General features: G+C 35.6%; 1 protein-coding gene across 1 annotated transcript in view; it reads right to left on the bottom strand.

Annotated features, from left to right (window-relative positions):
• Positions 1-9,558: 9,558 nt before the first annotated feature.
• The window catches only part of LOC100742005 (cytoplasmic dynein 2 heavy chain 1), a 32,831-nt gene continuing 18,540 nt past the window's right edge, over positions 9,559-23,849 (bottom strand). The window contains exons 30-46 of the mRNA XM_024371097.2: positions 23,551-23,679; positions 22,870-23,118; positions 22,103-22,536; positions 21,684-21,818; positions 21,084-21,313; positions 20,210-20,419; positions 19,412-19,700; positions 18,485-18,994; positions 17,845-18,104; positions 15,847-16,041; positions 15,217-15,448; positions 14,981-15,134; positions 14,148-14,367; positions 12,239-12,972; positions 11,350-11,594; positions 10,877-11,171; positions 9,559-10,538 (exon numbers count right to left, since the gene is read on the bottom strand). Coding sequence (XP_024226865.1) covers positions 10,243-10,538; positions 10,877-11,171; positions 11,350-11,594; positions 12,239-12,972; positions 14,148-14,367; positions 14,981-15,134; positions 15,217-15,448; positions 15,847-16,041; positions 17,845-18,104; positions 18,485-18,994; positions 19,412-19,700; positions 20,210-20,419; positions 21,084-21,313; positions 21,684-21,818; positions 22,103-22,536; positions 22,870-23,118; positions 23,551-23,679 — 4,817 coding nt within the window. The 3' untranslated portion in view covers positions 9,559-10,242. The remainder of the gene's footprint in view (positions 10,539-10,876; positions 11,172-11,349; positions 11,595-12,238; positions 12,973-14,147; positions 14,368-14,980; positions 15,135-15,216; positions 15,449-15,846; positions 16,042-17,844; positions 18,105-18,484; positions 18,995-19,411; positions 19,701-20,209; positions 20,420-21,083; positions 21,314-21,683; positions 21,819-22,102; positions 22,537-22,869; positions 23,119-23,550; positions 23,680-23,849) is intronic.

Consider the following 23,849-nt stretch of genomic DNA (forward strand, 5'->3'; position numbering starts at 1 on the left):
CTTCATCATCGAGTATATTTCTACAATGTGTATAAAAATACGAAGAAACGTTAATGTTTATATGGAATTTCACGAGATTTATATTATCGTACATGATCTGTTATAGAAATAAGGAGGTTGAAGGAGAAGGAGGGTAACGTTGGCAAAAGATCAAGTGGTTCCATCATCCTTCCAGAAGGTCGAATGTAAAATAATTTCATTTTCTGGTTTTTAGCAGAATTCCTCTTATTCGAACGTTATTCTTTTGTTTGGATAATTGCAGCAATAAATAAATAAAAAAAAAAAAACGCCATAAGTAAATTCAGATATATTCGAATTAAAATACTCCAAATTGAAATGCTTTGGTACGAGGTAATTATCGAGTAATAATATTCTTAACTCTTCTATATTGCATTGTCTTTCAGCGTATTTTGATCTGCGAACGAATTATGATAATAAGAATTTAACTTCCCTGCTGCATACATTGAAATTTATCGCCTAAGGTGAAAAATTATATTAAATTCATTCCAGATTTCAGACATTGAAAATGCCATCAGACTGATCGTGCGAGCGAATCTTCTAAAGGACAAATACCAGCGATATTGCTGCAAAAGGAAAGAAAGGAAATGTCTCTGTCGATGTATCGCTTCTCAAGGGAACCTGTTACTTTGATTTTTCGAAATAAAACCTTTGTAACTACAATCTCCTTATTTTTTATAACAGATCGCGTATTTGTAATACGCATACGAACTATCCAATCAAGTAACGAGTAATACGAGTGTTTTTAAAAAAAATCGAGTATTAAAAGAGGAGTCTGGAAGAAGGATATCAAAGAATGTTAAGAATATCGAAAGAACAGTCTACGGACAAATAAGAAGCTATCTAGAAATAAAGGAGCAAGTATCAATAACTGAAATAATTACTTTATATGTAACTTTGTTAAACGATGAAAATATTCGTATTGCTCGTGGAACGATCTTAAGCGACTACTTAAACGAAGAGATGAAAAAGTCAACGCCGTTCGACGTTCGCGACTGTGTATCGAGTTTAAGGGAGAACCGGAACCAAGAAGATAATGAGAAACGAGGGACGTTCCCGAAAGTTCGAAAGTTTCCTTCAGATCAAATCGACTTATCGGTATAGATAGATAAATATTTTCACTGATTTCCTCTCGGAAAGTAATTTCCTCTTCGTCGTCGATCATAAAACCGTGTGCCTATCACTCGGTTTTAGTATTATTATTCGTTAGGGGAATAATCGTTCTCGTAATCGTACCAATTACCACGCCCGCGATTAGATTGAAATCGCGACAGGCAAAGCTTTCACGCGAGGTCGATCATCAAAACCGTAAAGAAGGACATTGAAGAAGCTATTACTAGTTAATGCATATGAAATGTCGTTTCTCCGGAGTTTCAATTTGACAGGCAATGGACCGGCGCATGAAATTTCCTCCTATCGTCAATTATTCGATTTCAGCGTCAAAGGAAGAAGAAATTTCCTATGAATCGCGTTAGAAATATTTCGAATAAAAATATCCAAATTACGTTTCCTGCGATTCTCTTACATCAGTTTTAGAGAAGATGTTCTAAAAGTGAATATAAACGAAACTTGACATTTGTAGAGGATTAAAAACGTATTCTTTACGTATATTTCAATCTTTTAACATACAAATTATCTTAAAGGAAGTTGTAACAACGCCAATTCAAGAATCTCTGAATGTTAGAACTAGCAATTCTTATAAATTCCGAACGATCAAGTTAATCGAGAAGGTGCATTGCATCGTACGAGAATTACTTTCATCGAATAGATGACGTTTCGAACAAAGTACGTGTCCTTAAAATGTAATTGGGGAAAGTGACGTTCCGTATGCATCAACCGAAACGAATAATTCCGCGTAATGAACGAATCGCGAACGTATCACGAGTAGAGCAACCAGAGGAACGAGAGTGACAAAACGGTGAATAAACGTGAAGAATAAAAAGAGAAAAAGGAACAAAAAAAGAAAAAAAAGAAAAATAAAGAATGTGAGATGATAATCGGAGTGTGTGCGAGAGTATGAGCGTGTAAAAATGGCGCGGAATTTCCCAAAGAGGAAAAAGAAACACAGTATTGCCTTTCTCAGGGACGCGGCCTTGGCCCGTGAGTTTCATCTTAAGTTCTTAGAGCAATAAATCGGCGACAATCACGGCGTTTCGGGCCGAGTTCGCGTCGCTGAAACATCTTCTCGTTTGTCCCGTGTGCGCGTTTCCACTTCTGTCCTCTACGCTTAGAACGACGACGACGAAACCACGCTGAGCCGCGATTCATGTGAATACTTAACTAATTTCGCGCGCTCCACTTAATACAACAGTGCCTGCTCAACTGTCGCAGGTGAGGAACTGAGGAAATCGTGTTGTCGTGAAGTTGTGTAGAGGAAATAAATATATATACATATATGTGTATATATATATGTAATGGTGTAATATTTTGGAAATCAGGCGATCGATTCGTGAAAACTTGAAATTCTATCGAATTTACATATATATATATTTTTTTAAAAAATTGTTAGTTGTTATTTTGGGGGTTTTCTTTCAAGTGACTTCTTACTAGTGAATGAAATTGGAAACGCGAGTGAAATGCAGGAAAAGTTATCAATTCGAATAGCTGTGTTACGATATGTGGCATAAATCTGCACGAAACTCTTGGAATATCTGTTTTTAACAAAAATTTAGTATCTCACGTAGAATGTGAACTTATAGTTTCACGCGTCTTTTAAATAATATACCAATACATCAATAGATTGCGAATCTTTATGTAAATTCATATTCCTATGAATATAAGTAAAAAAATGGAACATAGAAAATTGTTCTACTTATCAGATATTACAGAGCTATTGCTATATTTTGAATATTTTACATATTTTCGAATGTTACGTGTATTCGGTATAAGGTGTTTGTGCAGTCATAAATTCTCATAAATGCATACAAATTTTAACGTATTTAAATATTAAATTGAACGATATCGTTCCATGTTTCTTAATAGTTATTTAATTCTTACGAAATTTCAATCAAATGTGACAATTGTCCTAAGACTTTTGAACGGTGGTGTACGTGTAGATATTTGAATTTTGACGAATCAAAGGTTCACTTATTTGTTCATACACAAAGGTTGTAATAGATTATTAAGATAAAATATGACCTAATTTATTTCCGTAATAGTGTTTCCTTTATTATTATCGTGCTATTATTTTAGAATTATTTACGTCCTTATTATAGCATTATTATTTATATTTATATTCTTATTGCCTTATTATTTTTGTCGTATTATCGATACGAGAATTACCGAATCTGTCAAAATAAGATTAAAAAATTATTGTCTGTTGAAACTATGCAAATGTTTTTATCAAAATTGTATACAATGTTAGCTTTTATCAAGGTAAAAGTATAATCATATATATTTATTTATTTTCAACACACGCGTCTAATATAATTGTTTACCATGGCACATTACAAATCGGTAGTTCTAATATTAATTAATGTTAATAGCGTTAATGTACGTTACGTTACGCGTAATTCGAAATTGTTCAACATCGCGTTTAACGTTATCTCCACAAAATCCTATTAATTCACTCTGAATTAATCCCACGATCATAAAGTATCCACGTCGATACGAATGAGAAGATAGCTAAATTCTTACTAAAATCTCTCCACGGTCTGTAATTTTATTGAAAGCAATATTAATGGAAGTACGATGCATAGGACGTCGATGCACCTTGACATGCGGCAGTTAAACAGGCTTCGATGTATTTCCGGTCCACGCTCGCAATGTCTCGTCGACTATCGGTGGCGTCAGGATCGATGCATACAAGTGGGTTTTGTCGCGTGGATATTTCTCTTTGCGTGCGTATTTTTCTTTTCGCGTGAGCGAAACTTGCGTTTCAAAAATAGAAAAAGGCGCAACGTTATAATCTCACGACGCGACGGTCAATTTTCGCCGTTTGCGAATTCTCGCGTGTCGCTGATGCATTCGCGAGCATTGCGACATTTAGCTGAAGATAAAATTCGCTCGCCCACATCGGGCTTTAGTCGCGTGAAACTTCGTATTTAACGCTTCGCTAACCCTTTCGTTGCTGCGGGTGATTATAATCATCCAACATCGAGCGCTTTCTAACAAAGGTGACTATAGTTACTCGTAAAAATGTCGTATTAGTCGTTAACTATAATTAATAAAGGAAATTTCATATTTTAGCTGTACTATAATTATTTGATACAGCTGTAAATAATGTTTGACGTAATACTGTTGATAATTAACGTTGATTATAGTCATCCGTTAAAATTTCGGATTATTATAGTCACCGGATAATAATACCAATTGTATTTAGTTAACGACCGTGACTGAACATAGCATAGTTTGATATTTCTGGTTAATACATTCACTGTTATTGACGCTCATGTTGCGCTGATTCAAATATTTGAGTAATCCTGCTGACGCAACCACTGACAGAATAATTTATTTAGGGAGGCAAACAGCGCAGTGGCCAGCGTAACGAAACGAAAGATTATTGCTTGAAACGAAGACATTTGCTATGAGAGAAAAATCCAATTCGAGGAATGGGCCATTGCATTTTGGCAGCAGTGAATATTTCAAGCGAGATTTTCGTCTAGAATTGTACAATTTTTGTATTTTGTTATATTACTTTGATATACACTACGAGTCAAAGGTTTGAGATTATTATGTGTTTCATAGTCTAAGAACTTTTAACAATATCAGTTTAGAATATTTTTTAATAATAAATCTGTCGAAACGAAGGAAACTATTATTCGTATCTGCTTTATTTTTACATTAATTTCGAATAAACGAGAGAATTAGAAAATGTTAACTAATTTCAAATTTTTGCTCGATAATGTATGTCACACGGTATGTTTTAATATTTTCCATGATAGATTGAATAATTTATAGAATTTAATTATTCTGACGCATATTTCTTTAGAATTCGTTATGCATTATGTAATACGTTGACTGCTGCCCGATTGTCCTACTATTTCATTAAAAAACAAGTTTGTTTAAACAGACTACAGTTGCATTTAAAAGACTGTATATATTAGTACGTATGATATTAAGGACATTTATTTAATTTAAATACTTTAATCAATTCACGTTGATGGCAGTCAACGTGTCAATCTCGAATGACTCGAATAAAAGACAAAATTTACATTGTTAATAATTTATAACGTGTATAAGGAATAGTTCTACTGTTATACTATCGTTATGCAATAACGAACTATCGTATTAATCGTTAATTGCATTCTAACGAAAGGGTTAAAGTGTGAAATTCGTGGACAATGACAAAAGAAAACTACCCCTTGGCTCTTTAACTAACAGATTTGATACATAAAGCCCTAATCTTTCTCTCAGAAAATTATATGTGTGCAATCCTTTTAGCATTGGACGTTGTATCAATCTTGTCGAATTTCGCTAAATCAATTCACGTTCTCTAGCTTTTCTCGCAACGAATATAAGGAAATTTTACGCCTATATTTTTTACGATAATAGGTATGCTAATAAAGATACGATAATATATCAATAACCAGTTACATTTGGATGTTTATGCATCTACCAAAAAATTTACAGAATGCACCTAATAATCCGCCACGTACAAAATATTCAAATTAATAATAAAAGATATAGAAAAATATGCATTTCTTTAGACGTATTTGCAAGAATGCAGATTTGCGTAAACATCCACGGTTCGCGTATTAATTAATATTAATAAATCCAATCGAGTGAAGCGACATTACCACAGAGTAATGACGTTACGAACAGCCTTTCCAATTTATCACGCTTTCTTTGAAAACATTTAACAGGCGCGCTCCTTCGCAAAAATCAATCGCGCGTAACACAGCGAACGAAACTGCATTTCCGTCTGTCTGTCCGTCTAATCTGTCGAAATAGTAAGGGAAGAAAGTGCAAAAACACAGACAGAAAGAAGAGAAAAAGAAAATATAGATTAGGAAGCGTGAACCGATTCTGAAGCGAATCGAAACGGAGCCAGGGGAATGTTTAATCGATTCGCGCGACGATTTTAGCCGGTAGGGTTAAACGTGCGCCACTAATTTAGACTGCAGCTGGTCTGTTTTGACTGCGGCAGAACGGGAAAACAAAAGGGGCACTGTTGTAGCTCGCCGTGCATTGTGAACGTCGACCTAAATACTACGATTTTCCCCTCGGTAACGAGCCGAGCTTAGTCCGTTCGTATTTCATTGTCACGAAAGTTGTTGGGTGGTCTGTTCTATTCCTATATTCTGTCCACGTCAAACGTGGCTGCTTGCCGAAGTTGTGAAAATTCTCTCCGCTGGTACGATCTACGCGGAAGAATCGCAGAAGACTTATTTTAATTGGCTGATCATGATGCTGGTCGATCGTTGAATGACGATTTATTAACAGTCTCGCTGCTATTGACGCGTACGTTGTGTTACTTCGTCCCGTAATTGGTAAGATGGGCTCTGTGAAACCCTAGGAATCGTTATTTTTAACGTCGTATCGTTAACCAACGTATAACTTAATAATTATCGGTCTACGGTATCGTCGTATAGGCCACAGGACGCTTGGAACAGGTACAGGCGAATGTTGGAATTACAAAGTTAAATCGATATTAAATTGTCATCTCTGCGTATACTTTTGGGAAAATTGAATTACACGTGTTACGTTTTGGAGATTTTATTACAAACCTATTTTATCGACGCGTATGTGTAGGACAAAGAGGAGTCGCGTAACTTATGGACGGAAGTGCATATATATACAATTCATACCTAAGCTTTGCAAATTTCTGGTCATTTCTGCTAAAATGATCGCTACGCCAGTTATGGATTAATCTTAATATTACATTTCTTCTTTTATGTATTTTGATAAAGTAACTGCGAAACAAACATTGGATATCCTAATAGAGCAAATATCATTAATATATAATAAAGAAATTTTTAATGGGAAAGAAGAAGGGTAAAATTGTATATGCGGTGATCACACGTCGTTAATAGCAGTGAATATATTAACTGGTTTGTGCTGAATGAATTGAAGATTTTTTCTCGGATTTTTTTTTTTTCAATATTAAAGAAGGTTGTTTAAGTTTAATGAAAACTGTGAGTTTGGTAGAATTGAATTGATTTAGAGGTAGATACATCTGCATTTTTGTGATCATTGGGACATTTATGGACAATTGAGAAGTTATTGAAACGTATTAAGACTAAATTATTATATTTCAATTCTCAGAGTATAAAGTATTTATATATTTAATACCGAGGTAAAAGTTTCGTTAATTATGTACAACAACATTGAACGTTCTTCTCTTGTCTATATTCGTCAGGATACTCGATTCTCTATTTTAATCAATTCTATCATTCGTATTATTAGGTTTGTCACTGTATTTGTGGATAGACTTCTCAAAATATACTATTTTATTCGTCTCGAGATCCTCTACGATTTACATCGCATTACAGTGAGATTGACGCATATTTTTACAAAATTTGTATACGTTTTTCACCATTGTTCTGTACGAATAGAAAATTCTGACCGATTAATAAGTAAACGTTCCCATATACATAAATGTCCTATGAACAGCAGTGTACATATAATAGCAATTAGATTTCTTGCGTTTATTAAGTATTATTACAGATAGCTTCTGATTTCTATAATTATGACGATAAGCTCTATACGGGTGATGATGAACAAGTTTGTAAAGTATGTTTGTACGAAGTTGGAGGATCGAATCACAACTTTGTCAAGTAAAAGTGTTTGGCAATAGACAGCGTTTCGAACCAACGTGATTACAGGAACGATCGTGTAATTTGCAATGACTTCTTTAATTGCTGCTCGCTATTTTCTGAGTCTATGTAACTCGTACGAGTAACTTCTCATTAGAAGGATGTATCAAGTGATTACTTTATAAGTAATAAAAAGATTTCTGATTCTCGAATCTGTGCTTTTCTCTGTTTTCCTCAACCTTAAACCAATGCAGTGCACCACGATGTTATACTATGTTACACTTTGACTACGATACTGTGAATAATATTTATTCCACGTGCGTTACAATTGACACCTTCTATTTGCCTGACGAAGAGCAACACATTTCACTTTTTCAAGCAAAGAATGTTTTCTTATGGCGTGCTAACTGCCGGTTAATCTGCTACACACGATCGGTTTTATTACCCGTACCGAAACACCCTGTATATTTTCAGATTGATTTCAACTTTTATCCGTACAATTACGATAATTGTATCTACTTACAGCGTCAATGAAATTGCAAACTGTATCATGTAACACGTAATATATGTATTAAGTTGTCCGGAAAGTGTCTTTCTTTCGCAAACGTGTTCTTTACAACAATGCACCTTTATACAAACGTGAAACCAAGTCTGTGAAATGTATTTATCTCAGCCGAACAAAATGGATCGTACGTAATTCGACAAAATAATATAAAACAAAAAACATTGTGCGTCTATTATTTCCTCATAAAACGAAAGAAACTTTTCGGACAACCCAATATATTCGTACAAATTTTTCATAACCGATATTTCACACGAATACTCTTATGTATCGCTTTATGCATGTCGAATAAAGTTTATCGAATATTTTATTATCTTGAATCATTTGCTATTTAAAATACCGGATATTTATTCCTTACCGTAGAAATTCAGTTATTTAATTTCATTAATTCCCGTTCATTAGTTAACAGCTCTGGCGATTACCCAATCCCACTTCGAATTGAAAGTAGATAAGGACCAAGTTTCGGAAGAGTCAATTGCTTGAAATGGATACGGATCCTCTGGTCAGAGAGATTGCATGTTCCTACGACTTTCCTATGAGAGCTTCCTAGGAGAGTTTCCAAACTACTTTTCAATATTAAGTTCGCGTCGTAACTTTGATTTGACCTATCCGACTTCAAGGAAAATTTACAGGCGAACTTCCTCAACTACCATCGAATTATCAATACGGTTCTCGTAAAATCTCGTTCAATTTCCTGCGCGCTTTAAGATTTTGGCGAGAACGTAATCTTTTGTTGCAGAACGGTTTCAAAGTTTGCAAATGTCCTGGATCAATGCTGTTTTACCAAAGCTGCGATTTTAAGCGCATTTGAAATTGTATAGCTCTTTATGTTTTTGTCAGTTTCCTCTTCTGTTCGCGATTATTCTTCCAGTTAATTATTTCTTTCTTAGTTTAGTCTGAGATTACCATTTAACATTTCGAAAATGGTTCTTCACATTTCCTTATCTTTCTTCGTTTTGTGAAGTATATCCTTTGTCAGGATAGAAATCAATACAGGTAAATATATTTACGTCTTTACACAGATTTCCATAGGTCGTTACGCATTTAAGATTTTGCGTAACGAACAGCAAGGATTGTTCAATTATTTCGAAGAAAAATATTCTCAAACTTATGATATATACCTCGGAATAAAGTTTAAATTTGTTATCCGCGGCCTTTCTGCTGTACGAATTAAATGCAACAAGTTGTATCCGCCGAAACAAGAACCCTCCCTAATTAACCTTCGTTTGTACTCCTTTGTGCTCATCTTGTTAGGAAACTTTCGTTTTTTATGTATTTAACGGGAAGAGTTTCGCTTCGCTTTCATCGTCTTCCTATTATATCAGGAAGCAAAAGTTTTAAGTTGCATAAGACAAGCCTGTTGCCTAGTTAATCGATAATAAGTAAACCTTTGGAGAAATTAATATAAGTTAGTTTAATTTAATTCATTTTCTTACGCGTGGGTAGTGGTTAAGAACGCTGTATTTTTCTGAAAATGAGGAAACTCTGGCGAATAAAACCATTGTACATTGTAAATTCGAGGGCTTTAAATCAAGTGTAGGTGAGTTTAAAAGGCTAACTAAATGTACTCGCTACATACGAAACATGCGAAACATACGTAAACATTCCACAACATAAATTGCGAGCAGAAACAACTCGAGTACTTTTATCAACTTGCAGCATTTTGCAATTGAATTTTCAAAAACATCCTTCGTATTTATTTCTGTTATTTCGTATCTTTAATTTCTTCATTACAATCCTCGTCTGGAATGTTTCAAATGGGGATAATAATAATAATAATAATACCACTGTGTATATAATGGTAATATTTCGCCGTGTATATTAATTAAGTTCAATAGTTAAAAGGAATACAGAACAATAAATAACATTTAGTTATTACACAATTATAATATGCAGATCACTATGCATAATGTATAAATGTACTACCACACTGTTTGTAATTCAAACAGAACTAAGCCACAGGAACTAGATCAATTTTAGATGAAAGGCAACTCCTCGTCGTAACCAGTTACCATGTTCTTCTCTGGGACATCCAACCGGAAGCGAGGAAATTAATACGTCCCTTTGAGAATTCGCATAAACTGGAACATTAAGAATATCTTCCACGTCGCTGCTTCCTGAACGACCGCCCACTGTTTTGTTTCTCGCCTTATCCCCGGTGTAATTTTCTGGTAAGAACGCAATTTGACAACTCGGTGCAGTAGCAACGGAAGCCGCGTTCGCGTCCACATCCTTCAGGTTACCATCTTCTATCAAAGCTCCTAAATATAAAATACTTCGTATCATTTGCTAAGGCAATTTTACGAAAGAAGAAAAATTCGTGTCACTTTGATTCCCTTTTTGATATTTTCTACTTTCTACTATCAATTTGTACTTCGCATTACGTTTTCTATTAGAATCATAGTTTTTCCATTCTTATATTAAAAGTATACATTATACGACACGTAATTTCATATAAATTAATCCAGGAGTCTATCTAAGAAGTTTTGAAATTTGAAATTCTGACATTTTTTTTTCAAGCAGTGAAAGACACTTTAGAAAATTCTTCGTATTGTTAGTTAATGGTGTTAACTAATGATCATTAGACGAATAAAATTACCAGATATCAATAGTCCTTCGATGACTAACGATATCTTCCAGTCGTCGTTCCGTCGATTTTCAAACCAGTTGACGCAAAGTCGAAGATTCTCCATAGGTTGACGCGTTTCTCGCGCGGTGTGCTGTTTGAGAACAGTCAGAAACGCTCGTGGTCTTGCCAATCGCGATATATCGACAACAGACCAGGAGATGGTCAAAATGGAATTTAAAGTTTGATAATTGCTCAACAACCCTTTAACGAAAGGCAAAGCTTCCTTTGGGCCATATTTCCAGTTTTCCATCCAGTGTATGGGAGTCTAGAAATTAATCAGACAAATGTTCGTAATTGTATGAATCTTTCGAATCTTCTAAATGCAAGATAAAAATCGAAAATAATAGCAAAGTAATAAAAGATCTAATGGCTCAACAATATTGATAGATATTCGTAGTTAGTTTCGTAAGATTAATTTGAAATTTGAAGAAATTTGTTTGAACCTTAGTATCCTCGAGGCGCAGGTTTTCCACGTCAACGCGAATAACATTCAACGTCTTCTTGGTCAGATTTATTTCATCGATAAAGAAATTTTCCAATGGATTCTTATTTTCGTTGTGTTCGCTGGTCGTTGACGATCCAAAGATCGAGATGTGGCGGTCGATTAGTTCCTTCAAATCCCTCTGAATTTTTGTTTCCGTCTTTTTGCTGCTCTTGTCGTTACTGACGGACGCTTTGATTAAAATTCCTGCCGACAATTAACAAACTTATAGTCAGTTCGTAAATTACATTTCTATAGAAAAGGATGAGAGATTTCAGTTACGGAATGATTGTTCTTGTTGGCCCTGTATTGTATTCTCAAAAAAAGAACAAAAATTCCAACAAAACAAATTGTCTTCGTTTCTTAGTCATCCCAGTTGTATTAGGTTGTCCAAAAAGCTTCTTCTGTTTTATAAGGAAATAATAGACGCACAATGTTTTTTGTTTCATATTAGTTTATTGAATTATGCACGAATCATCATACCTAATTCAATAAAATAATGTAAAACAGAAATTCTTGTTCATCTATTATTACCCTATGAAATGAAAGCAACTTTTCAGACAACCTAATATCACTTCCTACTCCCCATCGAAAGTATCATGAGCTCTAATAACTAGACTGCGGATATTCGCGCAAATTCATATCTTCGCGAATGCAATTTAATGTAGAACATAGAAACTTAACAAACGACTGTCTTACTTACTAAATAATATACTTAATGACTAAATTCCGGGTTTATTTATATATTTTATCACGTAATATACATTCCGTGCAGTTCCGCATCCTCGACTCTCCCATAGACACATAAGAACCCGCAGTCTACTACTAATATTTGCTGATAAAAACTAAACCTTTCAAATGCGTTAGCGCAGCCTCGGCAGCAGTCCTCTCCCAAGCTCTATGCGCGTTCGCAGGCAATCCAAAGCATTCTTTAGGCGAATCATTTTCCGGAACATGTTCCAACGCCTTAGCTGCCTCCTCGAACGAGCCATGAACCACCCTGAGAACGTCAGCCAGCTTTCTACGACCGTCGAACACCTCAGAAGTCCAAACGTCGTCAATGATCGAGCACAACGCTCTCATGTCGTAGTCGTCCTGAAGGCGACCACCGTAAATCGCTACGTCCAACAATCCTCTGCCAGTTTGCCAGTTTCCATTCTTATCTTTACTCCTCGTCGACTCTATTTCTCTCACTACTAATTCATATGCTGCTTCGAGATCCGATTCGTTCCATTCGTACGACCGGATCCAACCTTGAGGCACGAATTTTCGTCGTTCTTGAAGCGTTGCGTGCAGCCACGACAACAACAGGCTGCCAGGAACGTTCACGTTCTTGTGCTTTTGACAAAGCTGTTGCAGCGATCGTTTTACGTTCCTCTTAACACCTTCCGGTGGCTCGTAAGCGAGTTTTAAACAGAGAGCCGCGAGACTAGGGTAGAATCCCAGGCATTGTTCGGTGGTTAACCAAATCCTTGTAGCGGGATTTTTGTTGCTGGTGCACATGGGTGATCTGAGAAGGCTCTCCAGTCTGGGAAGCCAGTTGAGAGCCAGATGCAAATTGCTGAGCAGTATCCAGCCTCCGTTCCTGTTTCATCGACAGATCGGTTGGCTTAATCTTTCGTTAATTGAACTTTTCTATAATGACGTTTGATTACTGGGTGAAATTATATCGTTAAACTACGTGGTGTACGTATTCGTTGCGAGATTTCTTAACTTTCGGTTACGCGTCTAAAATTTACTAATCGGCATGAAAGTATGCAGGAAGAGTTGAAGATCGAGGACTTTCTTTTTCATTGAAAGGTTGACACTTTTTTAAAATTATCGCTGAAGCTTATTATACAGCACAAAGATGGACAGGATAAGGTGTTTATTTGGAAGCAAGAATAGGAAATTTCGCACGCTATATTCAGAGAGGGGAGCAGTAAATAACACGAAGGTTGATAATTTAATCGCAATGTATACGCTACGCACGTAAACAATATCGAATTACGTGATGGAGGTACGTAAACAAAGTCCATAGCTGATTTAGTACGCCATCGTGAAGACTATGGCCTCAAGCCAAAACATTGCAGCTTTCCTACGGTAGGTTGGCGAAGATAACGAGGCTGCCCAAAGACATTGTTTAACATATGTGAACGGAAGTTAGATCCGAAAGTTGAGAATCCCGAGTCGCTGAAGCATCGTATTATGGATTTATCGTTTATTAATGAAGTGAATCATTGAAATAATCTAAGACTGTATCAGCCATTCTGTTTTCTTCAACAGGATACATCTGTTTTATCGTGTGACAAACGTTTTGATTTCGAAAGGTATTTGAAGTAACGTCTGTTATTAAATATCGAACGTTAATATCGAATTTTTTATTCAATATAACCAGAATGCGGATAAAACTTTCCTCTGAAACACGTTCCAAACGACATTTATCGTTTTAAATATTAAATATGAACCTTGACTTCTTTCACGTAACAAGAGACATAATTAAACTTACAAAATTTTTGCTTCTGAACGCTTCGTAAGAAGCTACCCTTTAAATATCAGATATAGCTAAATAAGTAACAATTAAGAAAACAAAATTTCTTTTTGGAATAATTTTCGAATGACACTTCTTCAAATACTCGATATAAAATTGTATCATTTGATATGCAGAAAGTATGATGTTTCGAGGACAAAATATCTTTTTGTTTTATCATGATGACATAAATTCATAAAATCTACGAAGCTGGAAATTTATATTTCATAGAGTTAAGAAAGGCGCATTACCGACAAGCACTCTCCAGTGCGAGTTCAGCCTGAGCAACTTGACCCTGTCCAAGAGATACTTCGACGAATCCTGTGGCTGAAGCAACGTGATTATTCGCTAATGCTGCCAGCTCTGAACCGGGATCAGCTCCCGGTGATAGAAGCAGCAACACAGGATATGTACTTTCGTTTTCAGCTACTTTCCTCAAGGACCAGTGCGGTGGTGCTAAATTTTTCACACCTTCCCGAACGAAAATTATATGGATAATCAGAAGGTATGCAAAAATATATATGTATATCTGTAAACTCTTAAACGCATGATTATTCGAAATATAAAAACGCATTGAGTGTGAAATTGTCAAAAAATTGTAGAAAAATAATCTTAAAAAATCTAACTCACTTGGTATATTTTTACTTTAAAAAAAGATATATATAGAAGATATAAGAAAATGAAATAGTTCAATAATATATCATAATAATCCAATGGCTTATTTGTACATTTACCCCGATACTTTATATGTTAGTAGCATAATATTAAACGTATTCGCGATATGATGAAATAAGAATGCATTGGCAAATGGCAACACTAAGTCTTAATACTAAGTAGGTAATCGACTTCTTGTCATTAATACTTTTACGATTAAATTACTATTTTGAATAAATTATAATTTTTTAAATTTTCCTCTTTCTAAGGAAAGAAAGATTTTGAAATAATTATATCCCTTCCGGTTTTATCACAAGGTTGTTGTGAAATTTCCATATAATAATTATTAATAAGATTTTAATTAAACTACACGTATAATTATCGATGAAACAATATAATTGTTATTAATAATAGAAAAATAAAAAATTACCTAATGCTTCCGCAGCCAATTTCGAGAGCGCCGTATGCAAGTAATCAGGTCGAAGGGTTTTTATCAATAAAACTTTTTGGAACGTGGTTAAATTGCTTTCAGCGTAAATATTGCTAACGTCGCTCAACCAGGATTGTTTCATTTTTGCGGCTATCTGAATGACAGGAAATGACCGTTCGTAGTAATAGAAAATTATATCACTATAATTTAAAAACAAGTTCGTTAAGTCAACTTACTTGAGGAAATGAAGAAACTAAAGTTCGAACTGATAGACGTCGTTCCTCGGGTACCCAATCGGGTATTTTGTAATCGGAATCTTCGTCGTCATTTAATAGAATTTCTCCTAATAAGAAATTTCTTTCAACGTCTGGCACGGAATTCAATGAAAGTGCCAATTGTAATGCTACTGGCAATCGATGTTCTCTATACACGGCCTTCGAGCAATAATGAAGAGTCAAAGCAATTAACCTGTAATGGATGTTCGTTATATATTATTTTAACATGTAATTGTAAATTTGGAAACTTCAATGTAAAATCATATCGCGTATAACATACATATAGTAACATTAACGTGTAAATGTATACTATATCATGTACAGTAAAAATTCACTACATATATACAATTCGAGTGTATTAAATCTAGATTCTATCAAAAAATTATATTCCAATTTTTGCGCTGAAAATACACTTTGAGAAATTCTATAGTGTACCGTAAAATTATATCATACATATGGTACATACGTATGTGTACTTCACAGTAGACTTTTATGCCATGTGATATTAATAAATAATTGGACATTGGAAACGATCCATTAACGAAATAAACAACATGTAACGAGTAGTTTTTTTTTCGAGCATTTACTAACCGTCTTTCGATCAGCTTGTCTTGCTCCCTTTTATCTTGAGATAGTATCGATTTGCGGTAATCTTCCGCCTCCAAATAAATATCAGTGAAAGCTTCGGCAGAAAACACGTACAGTGGACTCAAGGCGGTAAGACCTTTTACAGTTTTATACAAGTTGGCAGCGAATTTAGCCAATTTCTCGTGCTCTTTGGCTCTTCTGTAAACAGTATATAAAAACAGAAACTAGGACAAAAAATGAAAACTTCGTTATGAATACTCTGTCGTGGAACTTTTTTTTCGAGTCAGAAAGAGAGGCGACTGAGAACGTTCATGTAAAGGAGTTACTCAATGAATCTCAAGGTTTCGTGAATTTAAAAAGTTTCACATGAAATATATACAGAAAATATTCCGCAGCGAAATCGCGAAACTTTGCCAGCATGGTCGGGAAACTATTTCAAGCAAAAAAATATTACATAAACCATGAGTAAATTTCAAGGAAGTTCGTTTTGAAAGTCTGAGAAGTTTGTTGGTAGAAGCGACAAGTATTACGCTATATGATTTACATTTAATACCCTTTTAATTTATTGTATGCAAATTAGCTTCGTGCTATATATATATATATCAAATTCATATCACTTTTGTTCATCTTCATAAGTAATCATAATACTTTGACGAGGTTAAATTCTTGTCAAATTAATTTTCATTCCCACTCTGTGTGCATATAATAAAATAATAATATAAAATAATTTTATATAAGGGTGGTTGGTAACTGGTGGTATAAGCGGAAAGGGGGTGATTCTACGAGAAAAAAGAAGTCGAAAATATAGAATAACAATTTTTCGTTTGATGCTTTGTTTTCGAGAAAATCGATTTTGAATTTTCGCTCGGTACGCGTGCGGTACGTTATAAAGGATCTCGCTGTAGATCGTTGTCTCGATGGAAAAATTAAAAAAAAAAAATTTTTATTTTATATTTTCGACTTCTTTTTTCGCGTAGAATCATCCCCTTTCCGCTTGTACCGCCAGTTACCAACCACCCTATATAATAAAATGACTTTTGATACGTATAAACGTAAAATAACTTAATTCAAATTGCTTGCTCATCGTACGATCTAACGATACAAGTTGAAGGTTCATGTTATTTCACCAGATAAGGTTTTTAATCATTTTCTTTTTCTTGTTTGCTTTGATTCATCAGACTGAACTTCATCGTGAGCAAAGATAATTGTACAATTCAATTTACTACAAGTAACAAAGTTCATAAAGGAAGAATAACAAATGTGCACATCTTAATTTCAAAATTGAAAAACCTATAATTAAAGAAAAACGTTACTCTATAAAACATACACAGGGGCACCCGAAAAGCGTGTGAGACAATGTTTATTGGTTATTGAACATTAATAGACGATTTTACCGAGGAGTATTCTGCGTTAGATTTACTAACGAGGGTATTCAGAATGAACGGAAGGTTAAGCATGGAGCACGTGTATACACGTGTAATCCATATATATGTATATGGTTGGACATGTTAATCTGTTGATCACTTTCAGGATTTACAGGAGAGGCATAATTAATTCCGATAATACCGCTGCTTCGCGTGAGAATATATGTTTGTATTATCTACGAAGAACAGAAATACCATGGAATATAGTTTCATATTTTTGCAAGTGCTAATTTTATTATTCACAGAGAGAATACAAGGTTGTAGAACTTTTTTCAGAAAATTCTCATCGTTTTTTACCTTTTATTTCAGGTTGAAGAAAGGAAGCTACGAGTTGTAACAAGGTCAATCGAATAGAATTTTTAATTTCACTTGCAGTTTCAGACCATTTTGTTACAATCTCTGTGTTACTTCACAGAACAACGTAACTTGTGAAAAATGACAACGTGAGATCGCGCTCGCGCTACTTTAAATAGATTGTTGAACTCAACGTGTCATGGTAAATCATAAAATTGATCAATTTCACCATAGAACACCCTATACGTTCTTAACAAATAATTCTCAATAAACTGCGACAGACCTGGTGACGTCTTCGAAGCTTCGTCGACTTTCCTCAAGAGCCAGAGCTATTTCTTTGGCTTTCGATTGAGTGGCTTCCAACGACGACAGAAGTCCGCCCTGGGATCCTTCAGACTCTTGAAGAAGATCCTGACCTCTGGCAGTGGCCAGCTGCGCCAACAGATCTAATCTCGCGGTGTCCCGTTCCCCTGATAATTTTTCTTCGCGTTCCAGCGCTTCCTTCCGCTGCGTCGCCAGTTCCGGAGTCTCCTTCAACAGAACCTAACCAACGTGGCTAAGGTAATTAATCTTTTGCGCCAATATTTTACGTTCCACGAATTTTCAACGACCATCGAACAAGTTTTCCAATTTCGTTGTGGAGCCACTCGAAGCGAGTTATCGTCTGAACAAAATTTTTTCAATTTTACGGATGGATGAAAGAGAGCAGATATTCTCTTTGACGAGAGCGAACAGAATAGAGATGCCGCTTTCTGAGCAACGTAGTCATAGAAAATATACTTCGTAATTGGAATAATTTTTTAATTCCGCAGTTACGATAATACGATGCCATATCGAATCTTCGAACTCGTAACGTTAAATTAAACGGAATGTCATATTGGAAAACGATCGAATATAAATCAGTGTATCGTCATCTTCCTCACCTTTTCAACGAACCTCTCCGCCAGACTTTTGGTACCAGCTCCAAGAGCAATCTTAAACAAGACCGCGTCGACTTCTTTTGGAAAACCATCCAATTTATCTCGTCTGGTAGCCAGGAAAAGCTTGAAGCCTTGAGGTGCTGGTAATGTTCTTTCACCAAGCTTCAGAGGACGTCTACGTAACAGTGGCAAGAGGATCGATGGAAATTCGACGAGTTCTTCCACCAGTAATGGTTTGCCAAATCTTACAGCCAATTCTAGCGTAGTCAAAAACTTAGCATCTTCTGGTTTCGTTATCTCCATTCTTGAACCAACGTTGTTTTTCAGCCACGAAACCGCGACACCGGATGGATCTATGAATATGGGAACCAAAGGACCTCTGAGGGCACAGGATGCACCAACCAGACTTCCGGTGTCCACGGGTAAACCTTGAGCTCGCCACAGTAGCCTTTCTCTTTCGGTGATTAGGAGATCGATGGCTGATTTCTTCCACTTGTCATCTTTTCCAGGATTCTGTACTCAAATATATTTTGTTAAGTTCGATAGGGTTTAACGTTGATTCTTACTCTAACTCTGGAAATTGGTATTTGGTTATGCCGATTATTTTTACTATTATTTTTACAAAAGTTGGAAAAGGAGATATTGTTATATTTGGTTCGAATTTTGGAATTTTTAACTATTTAACCAACCTTTTGGTATTACAGATATCATTTGAATTTTGAATTCTATTCGTCCTGATTGTTTAATCGATTTTATGTTAACAGAAATATTATTCGCTTCGATGCCTAAAATTTCTAATTATTTGGCCAACGTCTAATTATTCAGAAACTGAAAATTAGCTTCAAGTACTTGCAACTGCTAAAAATTCCTAGATTATTCTTAAGTACCGCTTTTCTTCTGTAAGGTCGCGAGACAAATCATTGCGCTTACTTCATAAACAAGTAAGGATGCGACATTAGCAGCCTCGACGTCCAATTTCTCTTTCCTGCCGGTTAATTCTTCTAATTGTGCTTGCCAATCACGATGTTCCGTGTCCAATTTTTGAAGCAGCGCCCTAGCTGTTGCTAGTCTTGCCTCTGTTGTCTCGGCACGTAGTTGAAGCGCAGCGGCACCCCTTGAACGTTCCGCGAGTTCCTCTTGAAGCTGTGCTACACGACTTTCCACAGTGTTAAGTCCAGCTGCTAGCTTGCCAATCTGAGCCTCAGCCGCTGACAAACGTCTGAAATGAATTATGAACAATTTATATAATAACCACATCGCCGTAAATTCCAGTAAATTTTTATTCATAAAATCATCGATGCTAATCAGAATATTTCTTTATCTGTTATTAAAACTTTTACAGAATCTTATTGCTATGAAAAGAATGTTATCTCTTAATTTTTACTCAACTTAAAGATTTTATTAACAAATGAGATTGATTTTCATAAAATTGTATTGCCATGAAAGCATCAGTTTTCAAAATAAAATAAAAATAAAATTCTATACGTGGGACTTTCAAGAATAAAAAGCATAATGCTCGGTTGTATTTTATACTGTTTTTCACTGTATAGTTTTCTCATATTATAATATTTTAATGTTCTATATAATATTTTTTAATCTCTGACTGCTGTGTGTACTGTATCGCCAAAGTGTTTCAGTGCGAATGTTGTTATATTTTATACTTATCGTTCCCTGTGTTTTAGTATAATGGCTCGGATATAAAATGAATACGTGGAAATATAAACCCACTGGGTCAATTGTCGTTGTTCCCTCTCGAGAGGCGCGACTTGCTGAAGAATCTGACCATATTGGAGGTTGGCGAGTACCCAGGCAGCCAAAGGTGCTGCAGCCACCGAGGCTCGTTTTGCGGTTTTCTCCTCGAAACTTTCCGGCCGCTCCTTGACCAACTTGGCAACCGCCTCCAGACTCGATGGTGTGCTTCTTCTCGCGTCCCACGTTCTAAATCGAACAAAGACGTTATCACGTTTTTCAAACTCGCCCGAATGGTCTCTGATGAAACAGACGATGAGAGGGGAATCTTGTTCGCGAATTGTCTGATCAATTTTGACTGTTAGTTTACATGGGTACTTTGTTTATAAGTATGAACAGAAATATCGTTCGTCGTGTTGGCGGTGTGAACGCACCTGTTACGAGTTAGACGATAAAGAAGGAGCAAATGTTTTAGTATGTACGTTACGAATCGATGACTGTTTATGAGATAAGATCAGGTGTTTGCTCAAATATACAGTGACGAGCAAATAAATAGTCTTTGTACCAGATTCAACTTAATTTCGTTTACAAATGAAGTATTAATATTTAAAATAAAAATGTACAAGTTGTTCCATATCCACAGTGTTTCAAAATACAAGAAACCTATCTTTAAATTCTACATTGCATGAAAAAAAGTGCTGCATTCAGTAGCGTTAAATTTCATGTCGCCACATAAAGTGCATTTTTCAACAATAAATGGAAGACGACGTGAATCGAGTTATGTCCTGTAACTTTACGAGCAAGCTGTGTAATCTATCGATTTAAATTTTTGCGATTTTACCAAGCAACATTTTTATCGTCAAGACAAATGAAATAAAGTCTGACGAAAATTAGTAATTGTTAAAGAGCTTACCTTATTTCGTCCTTGATACCACGTTTTGCTAAGAAAGTCTTCATACTATTCCAAGAAGTGTCTTTTATGCCCATTAATCGAAGGACACCCTCGAGGACGTCTCTTACAGGTGCTGGAGGTGCTCTTAAAGAACGAACTTCCGCCAATGCATCAGCGCTGATACCAGCTACTGCTTGTGCCGCTTGTTCTACTAATGGCTCGACTTTTCCTAATTCGCCTTCGATATTGGTCTGTATATCAAATTCAATTTATTTATTTTTTTTAACTTAGAAAATTATATACCTACACGCTTCCAAGAACAATAGATTTAAATAGAAGAAATTTTTTACTTGTACATTAAGAAGAGAAAAGGATATCCTTTGTTATTTTCATGGTATTTTTTATAGTGTCTAATTTTTTAACAATTTGGCAATGAATCGTGTGAATTGTGTATAACAAAAATGTATTTACTTTAGTATCTGTGCAATATTAATGAAATAGACTGAAGCAAATTAAATTTGTAAACGCTTCGGTTTAGTGAAGATTTTAAAAAACAAAACGCTTAGTATAAATGAAAAAATGACGTGCTGTGTGTAAGCATTTCTTGACAATTGTATTTACCTTCCTGCGAGCTAATTCTGCACTTTCTCGTTCAGTTTCAGCCTTCAAGTTGGCCATTTCTCCTCTTTGACCTGTGGCACCTCTCATCGTCGCCGTGATTTGTTCGAGAGCTGCATTGGCACGCCCTTGTTCCGCCTAAGAAATTAAGAATTATCGTAATTAGCGTGAGAAAACATAATGTATTCCTATTAATTAACTAAAGATTAATATGCCAACGTCGCTTATATCCACAAAGTAATATCGTATTGCAGTAAACTCGATAGAAACTAACGAACAGGACGTAATACAATTTCGTTGCAACGTGCGAAAGCGTAATGCACCTCTTTATGTATTTAACCAAAAATCGTTAATAATTATCTCGGTATCGTTTATACCCTCAAGTAGTGAACTCGATGGAAATTAGCAAGGTTAATGTATACCTCCAGTTCCTGACGCTGTTTCGAAACTTCGTCCTCCAGTTTAGCCACTTGCGCCCCGGCTTCCTTCAACTTTCCTACACCAGCTTCGAGACTGTTTAATTTCTGCTCCACTTCCTCGCTCCAAGTTGCGTGTAAATGCTTCCAGGTGTGCAGTAAAGCAAAGAACCGAGCCGGAGCTTGCTGCTGTCGCGGAGCTTCAAGATGAGCCTTTACCACCTCTTTGATACCAGGCAACGTCTCCTCCGGATCTTCGGCTTCGATACCGTTTTGTTGATAAGCTATTTCGGTTAAAGCACCTTCCCAGGACCACCATTCGCTACCAACTCCAGGACCAATCAATGCGCAATGTCTAAGGAGACCCGAATGCGACAACCAAGGCGAACGAAGCTCTCCACTGTCCAAGATTATGGTTACTCGAAGATAATTTCGCAAACCTACAAAATTGTATAGTTACAGAAATATATGGTGAGGCTAGTTGAATTTTGTATCGAGTTCAGAGTGTTTGGAATGAAACGGTAGGCGTTAAGATTGTACAGATGAGAACAGAGTTACGATCGAAGACAAAACTATCTGTACAGTTGGAGCGTAGAAACAAAGGAGTAACGTATTGTATATTATTAAATATATTTAAGTATTGTAATTGTATACTGTACATAAATAGTTAAGTATACTATACATAATAGTAAGTACCATAAGTAGATGTTTTGTTTCTGTATATTTATTAGGATAAGTGTCTTGTCGAAGTAATTTTTTGTCATGTTACGTACGATGATAGAGATATTGCTCCAACATGCCCGAAAAATCTTCTCTTCTTGCCACGTCAGCCAACGGCGCTATTAACCCGTCAAGTTCCTCCACTGTAAATAATCCTGGGAGTTCACCTCTCGACACTATTGCACTAGCCAAAACAGCCAACCCAGCTTCTCTCATATGATGCTCTTCTAGCAAAAGCAGAGTCGGATCACCATCGATTCCAGCAGCTTGAACCGCCGTTTTCACCGACGTTCTGCCACGGCCTGGAACATTCAATTTTTATGCGATTTTCAAGTAGCTACACACGATGTTCAGCAGACAGCGTATAAGTGGAGAAATTATTATTAGACGGCGGATTTTTATGCATTTATGGCATATTGAAAGATGTCAAAGTGCATAAAATGCGGATAACACAAAAGTTTTTAAAATATTTATGAAATCTCAATACCAGGACATCCTACTCAGGTTCTATATTTTTTCTTTTTGTTTTTGTAATATTCATAAAACTATTTGCAAAATAATGTATGTCTAATAACGAAACTTTACAGTTTCAGACTTCAAGTAGAATAAACATCGAACTGCGCTTATGCCTTTTTTCAGCGACGAATAATTTATCCCATAATATTCTATTTTCTATATGAATTTTATCTTCGTACATAAATTTCCCATAAACATAGAAATTACTTATACAGTACCAGGTCCCGAGTTTATTAGTCGAAGAGAAGAGTACGTGGCAGCGAGTCTCACTGCCGATTTTCTTCCAGCTCCGGGTCGTCCAATCAAAATTACACCCCTTAGACTTGTACCAAAAGCCCAACTTAAACCTGGAAAAAATATAAACCGAAAATTCTACGTTTTTCCATCGTAATATAGCAATAAAAAACGAAATCGTAACTACTCAATCACTATTCGTGATTATTATACAGAAGAATATTTCTTCTACGATATTCCTCATTAATACGTAACTTATATAGTTACAAAATTGATTTATACA

This window comes from Bombus impatiens, unplaced genomic scaffold (genome assembly GCF_000188095.3).
Source record: "Bombus impatiens unplaced genomic scaffold, BIMP_2.2 scf_0049, whole genome shotgun sequence".
Taxonomy (NCBI): Eukaryota; Metazoa; Arthropoda; class Insecta; order Hymenoptera; family Apidae; genus Bombus; species Bombus impatiens.